Below are 6339 nucleotides of genomic sequence, written 5' to 3' on the forward strand. Positions count from 1 at the left end.
TTCTCCTTTGTCATTTTCACCTTCTTTTTTCCTCCTTGTATGGACGGTTAACAATCATCGCTCTATTCTGAACCATTGAATTAGGCATAAGCTCTAGCTTCTCAAGCTGATGTTTTCTCCTTAGAGATATCAATCCCCATTATGGGCTACATTCAAAGAACCATCTAATTTTTTTTAAACGTCTTTAAAAAAACACTCATCACACTTGAATAACAATGATTAGAATGAGTATATTAAATCATGAAACTAAGGTCTCCTACTGTGAATTTACCCAATAAATTAGAAAAATGGAAAAAGAAAAGATAACACCTTTAAAACATAGTTTGCTTGATGTCCTCTAGGCTTTTCTTTTTACTAACACTATATGGAGAGCAAAATTAGAAATTCTATGTCGGAGGTGTTGAAATAAAACATAATTAAATTATAAGACCTCATCATGGGCTCGGTCGGATTGGATTGGATTGATGTAAAATTTTAAGCTCATTTTCTAAATTTTAGTTCGGCCTAAAAAATAGACCTGAAATTCTATTCTAGCCTGGCCTATACTAAAATGCTAAATCTAAGCCAAACTCGATTTGCTTGTATTAATTTTTTAGATTATTTTTTTTATATACAAACAAATTTAAAAACTATAATACATTAAATACATTAAGAACATTAAAATAAACGTTTCCCAACAAATTAAAAATAAATTTAAAAAATTATTTATACTAAAATAACACTAAAATAGTTGTAACTTAACAAGCAAATGTCTCTAAAATTATAGAAAAATTAATAATAAAATAATAATTATACAATATCTAAATAATAACAACAAAATAGTAGTAATATAATAGTAAAATAATAGCAAAACAATAGTGAAACATCAACAAAACAGTAAGTTCAGGTTGAGTTGGGTTGGGCAAAAAAAAATTCTACTCGAGGCTCGACCATTTAAAACCAAACCTTATTTTTTGTCCAAGCTTATTTTTCGACCTTATATTTTATTCAAATCTTCTCACTTTTCAAACGGACCCGACTTATGATAGTCCTATTTGGTATAGGCAACAATTAAATATATTTATTTTTCTTGGGGATTAAATATTTTTTAAGCCTTTCATAAAGGCTGTTTTTAAAGTGAATTTAAAGCTTGTGCACCGTACCCCTTCGTTTGCACTTTGCATGCCTTCTCTTTCCTTTTTTTTTCTTTTTGAATCTTCTATATTTAACTTTTGAAATTTTCAAAATTTACACTACCCTTTTCCTTTTCCCTTTCTCTTTCTCTTTCTTTTTCTTATTTATTTTAAAAAATTAATTATTTAAGAAGGTTTTGAGTATTGTTGTTTGAATCAGATTGGACTGAGAACTTACCAATGTGTTGGTTTTGAGAAAGACATTAAGTGGATTGACCTGGAAACTTATACGGGCCAAATGATTGGGTAGTCAAATCAATCTTTTATTTTTTAATATTTTTATTTTTATAATTTATTTAATAGAACTCAACGGACCTATCAAAATGATCGTACCAATCAAATCGATAGACTAGTTATGGAAATTGTAAATTAAAAGTCAGGTGTTTATAAATTAAAATTGTGAAAATTATGGTATAAATGAAATTTGTGAATATTTTTATATTGAACTAAATTAAATGTATGAAGCTTCATCACTGCTTTTATCAAACCAAACCGACCAATCAGACTAATTGGATCAAGAATCAATCAGAGTACCCATTTGAAATAAGAGGTAAGATTAGTTGACTCGTGAACCGATCGAATGATTTTATCTATTTTTAAATATTTATTTATTTTTAATAATTTGTAGAATAGAGTAGGAATAGATATAAGAAATACCAGATGTAGTAAATACATAGATTGCCATGTCTAGTAAAGAACTTTGGCTTATATTCATGGCTTTTGATTACAAGACAAGATAATCCACCTCCATATTTTTGCCCCTTGAGAATATACAACAATTCATAAAGGAAAGTAGGGAATATATAATTTTTTGCAATTTAGTTTCAAACCATTGCTTCTAGTTTTAACAACTGTTGAAGGTTTTGATTGGGAGAAAAAATAGGATGGGAGTGGACAACATCATCCAAACTATCTTTGAAACCCCCTTTTTAATGTGTTTTTTCTTCTTTAATTCAATTCCATGGTTTCATTAAAAGCTGCTATCTTTCTTCTTCTTCCTGCATTTCAAAAACAAAATATGAATGTCGGTAGACAGATAACATTACCCATTAGTACGAATGTCGGTAGACAGATAACATTAAGAGCTGTCTTCCCTTATATATATAGATATATATATACAAAGGTATATTAAGAAATAAAGATGGTATTTTTGAGTGACATAAAGAAAATGACAATACAAGGCTACAAGCACAAGAATTTTGACGATTTCTTGGGGTTAGTTGGAAAGAGTAAGGTAGAAACAGCTATTTGTCAACAAAATAGTTGCAAAATTAATTAAGAATGATTTTGTTTGTTAGGTGTGAAATTAGGGTTCTCAATATCAATTGAAAAGGACATTTCATGGAGTTGAAAAAGGTAAGTTTGGATTTGGAAGAGTGGGTCAAAATGGATGACATTTGTAAAGGGAACCAAAAAGAAAAAGCTTTATAACATTAAAAATATTACTAGTGAGGAAGAAAAAGGCATACCTGTGTCAGTTGCTTTTGGGTTGCAAGAAATGGTACAAACTGTGTTGGTTGAGAGAGAAACCTAGTTGATCTTAGGGCTGGGTTGCTTGAAAGCAACAGTGGGAGCAATTCTGCAACTCCTCCTCTGATGTTCCAAAACAAGTTCACCGGCAAACCAATCTAATTTCTCCATATTACTTTCTTCACTAATCCTTTTACCTCCAAACAGAATTGATTCAACGTTTTTTTGCTTCAGCATTTCCTCACCTATCTCCATCAGCAACTTAACATTGCTGGGGCTGGGGTCTGTATCTACATTTGGACCACACCTGCCTAAACTGGACCCGTTTGCCTGTCACCCAAAAATTGAAATAAATGATCCTATGCTCAAATTACAGTGAAAAACCTGAATATTATACCAAAAGCATGTTTCCAGTCATGGTGTCCACCATTTAAACACTTTTACTGTACCATCATATAGAGCAACGTGCAATGAGATGACCTCTAAATACTCCTGCACACAAGTATTTGGTTTAATGAGTGGCTGCATGTATTCTACCCTAAAAGACCGGCACCATACTCGGATTGAGTATCAGATACAGCATCCTATCTCGGTAAATTTATTGGACAGAGTCGATGAAAATGAGGACTTTCATGAGACAAATTGTGATTCATAACTACCAAACGGGAGAGAGAAAGCATTACTATAATAAGCCTAATAAAAAAAAGCTAAACTAATTATAAAAGGAATCCTCTTTGACACCCTTTACCTAATATCTGGACATGGATAAGGAATTGCTTACTCAATGATGTCCCACACTCGTTACCAAGGCAACATATCCCTCACAGCATCAACTGAAAGTTGTTTTTAAAAACACCTAAAAACATTCCCATGGTATTCAAGAACTTGAAGACCATTGAATTACGTGAAGGAATCCTCTTCGACCAAAAGAACCAAAGGAAAACTGACAATTTTGACCAAAAGAAATAAAGTTGAAGCAAACACCATGAATTGGTCTTGCTTCTAGGAGTTGCAAAAGTCATCATGTGCCACCCACATCCACCGTGCTAGTGAAACCAAGCGGCACCTATCAAAGGCTGAGGCATCATATCATATTTTACCCATAGGCCAAAATTAGGCATAGATTTCAATGCCCTCAACCATACACTACTAAAACAGCAATTAAAAAAGAAATATTTGGGAAAACCCCAAAGCATCAATGACCCCATTGTCCCTTATTCTAGAATGCCACTCTGCAAAAGACAAGACCCTTAACTCCTACCAGCCTGTCTTTCATTGTCCCTTTTGCATTGCCAATGACAAATAACACAACTTGTTAAAGACAGTCAGTCACAAATATTTCAATTGTCTGCATTCTATCATCAAAATCTTATACCTGAATCTTATAACACAAACAAAACATCCAACATGTTGAGTGTCCATGAAATATGTTACCTGAATTCTTACGTAATTACTGCTTCTGCATTGTTGAAAGGCCATGGCGACGGTTTGATCCACCGAGTCGGCTGAACCGTCACCGGATATACGAGCCATCGGTTTAGCCCAATCCTTGAGCCTCCAAGTCTTGACTTGCTCATATTCATAGCTAACCTCAAGGAGCTGACCCGTCCCCAATGACAGCACCAACAGATCCTCAACCCCTCTAACGAAAGGAAACTCCTGTTTATTATGTAACACATGCGTAATGGCTGCAACGGTCGGGTTGCTCATTGCCAACCCACCATCGACCGCCACACACTTGGTTTGACCGTCAACGGATTGCATCAATACCGGCCCGGATAAGCCCGGTTCAGCAGAGGTTGCCCGACAAACCTCCCATAATGGAAAGTCGAAACTATCCGTCTCCAAAGCATCGGCCCTCGAAAACAAAAAAGGCGCCGTACTGGAAAGATCATAACACGGAATCAAAACCGGCTTTAGTGTATCTTTCAATGTCAAACTCCTTCTACCCGCCGTGAAAGCCTCCTTCATGGCCTTCTCCATACCGTTCGAACTTGACCCGGTCGAACCGTTTTTCAAAATCTTCTTTAGAATACCGCCGTTTTTACCAGCACCCGACCGGTAGATCCTCTTCCCATTATCAGCAAGGAACCGCCACGTCTCCTCGGCGGTGAAAATCGGTTGGTTGTTATCTCTGGTGGCAAAAAGCATGGCGGTGAAGATACCACCAACACTTGAACCCGCGGCGACGTCGAAATAATCGGCGACTCGAGCGTTTGGATTACCCGACTTGGATTTCAAGGCTTTTTCAAGATAAGCCAACGCTTTCCCGCAAAGAATTCCTTTCATGCCACCGCTATCAATACTCAAAATACAGATTTTACCCCTCTGGTTCTTTATAGCTGGGAAGGAATTCTCGTCACCCGGTTGAACCATCGGTTCCGAAGCCGGGGGAGAGATCGGTTTGGGAATCCATAGCTTCTGATTGTCATCGTACCCAAACAAAAATTTGCTTTCCAGTATAGAAAAGATTTCATAACTCAACTTATCCGTATCGATGCTCGGTTCTTGCATCTCTGATGGAGTATTAGACGACATTATCAAACACTAACACCCAAAATAAAAACCCAAAGAAAAACAAACAAAAAACTTTCTTTTTATCAAATGAATGTTCTCTGCATACTCTCAAATGGGGTTTTCCCCCTTTCTACGAAACAGGGTTTTTTCATACAATCCACCACATGGAAATTTCTCTGCGAAATGGAAAATTTTATCAGTTTAGCTTCAAAACAACAACAACAAAGAAAAAACCAACATAAATGAAGATTTTTCCAAAGTATCACCTTATTTGACAAGAATGTTCAACCAACATTTATCAGCTTCTAAAATGAAAAATCACTCTTCATTTCTCAATCATTATCATCATTAAAAAAAATCAAATTCTTCTTCAGGTTCACGCCTTTCGCCCACCCTATCTATCTTTCAATTAGTCTTCCGGTTTCTGGTTAATTAACCATCAAAGAGCAACAATACCCCCGGAGAGAGACAAAGAAAAGAAGCCAGAATGAGAAGGAAAGAACAACAACAAGAAACAGCAGTCTTAATTTAGCTTTCAAATAAAACCTATAAAGGAAAATCCATATTTACCGTTTTAAATTCGCCATTGAAAACGAACGCTTGCGATTGTTTGTTAGTTTTCTATCGTACGGTCAAATTATTTCGTTACTATTGGTCCGTGATCAACGTTCAAAGTAAGTAAAAAGAAAAACTTTTGTTTTTAATCTCCCGCGCTTGTCGTTCACCGCGTGGGGCCAAGACGCCACCGCCCTCGGCAAAAGAGTGGAGGAGCACCACTAATTATGGCCGAAATATATATATTTGCGGACAAATTTGCCCTTGGGATAAACAAGTACGAAAAAAAATGTGGGGTCACTTCTTGAAGGCTGTGAAAGTTGTTTTTTGGGGAAGGGGGGAGTGTGTATTTTTTGTTTTTGTTGTTTTAGTGTTGGTGAAAATTAGTGGATAAGATTCTTATTGATATACATATTGGTCAAAAATATTGACCAATGTTATAGTAAATTCAGTACTAGTCACCTGCTTTGTGGATAAACATTTATTTGTTTATACATTGTAATATCGTTATAGTATTTAATTTCACCATTACCACTATTTTTACACTGATTGTAACTAAACGTATCAATCCATCTAAAGGGGTCTTTAGTAAATATCTTTTCTAGTCACCTGATTATTAGTAAAA

The 6339-nt window shown here is 35.4% G+C and overlaps 1 protein-coding gene across 3 annotated transcripts; it reads right to left on the bottom strand.

Moving 5' to 3' along the window:
• Positions 1-1858: 1858 nt before the first annotated feature.
• On the bottom strand, positions 1859-5995 carry LOC107902376 (patatin-like protein 6). Of its 3 annotated transcripts, XR_001685601.2 has the most exons (5): positions 5730-5995; positions 5426-5583; positions 4077-5335; positions 2642-2972; positions 1859-2170 (listed from the first exon to the last, which is right to left on the bottom strand). XR_001685601.2 is itself a non-coding variant. In XM_016828573.2 (3 exons), the coding sequence occupies exons 2-3, from the start codon at positions 5178-5180 to the stop codon at positions 2703-2705; spliced, it is 1374 nt and encodes a 457-aa protein (XP_016684062.1). In that variant the 5' UTR covers positions 5181-5335; positions 5426-5695; the 3' UTR covers positions 2641-2702. The 3 variants fall into 3 exon arrangements, 1 of the variants encoding a protein (XP_016684062.1); XR_001685600.2 differs by lacking the exon at positions 5730-5995 and having other exon boundaries at positions 5426-5702; XM_016828573.2 differs by lacking the exons at positions 1859-2170; positions 5730-5995 and having other exon boundaries at positions 2641-2972; positions 5426-5695.
• Positions 5996-6339: the final 344 nt, after the last annotated feature.

Source organism: Gossypium hirsutum, chromosome D04 (assembly GCF_007990345.1).
Source record: "Gossypium hirsutum isolate 1008001.06 chromosome D04, Gossypium_hirsutum_v2.1, whole genome shotgun sequence".
Taxonomy (NCBI): domain Eukaryota; kingdom Viridiplantae; phylum Streptophyta; class Magnoliopsida; order Malvales; family Malvaceae; genus Gossypium; species Gossypium hirsutum.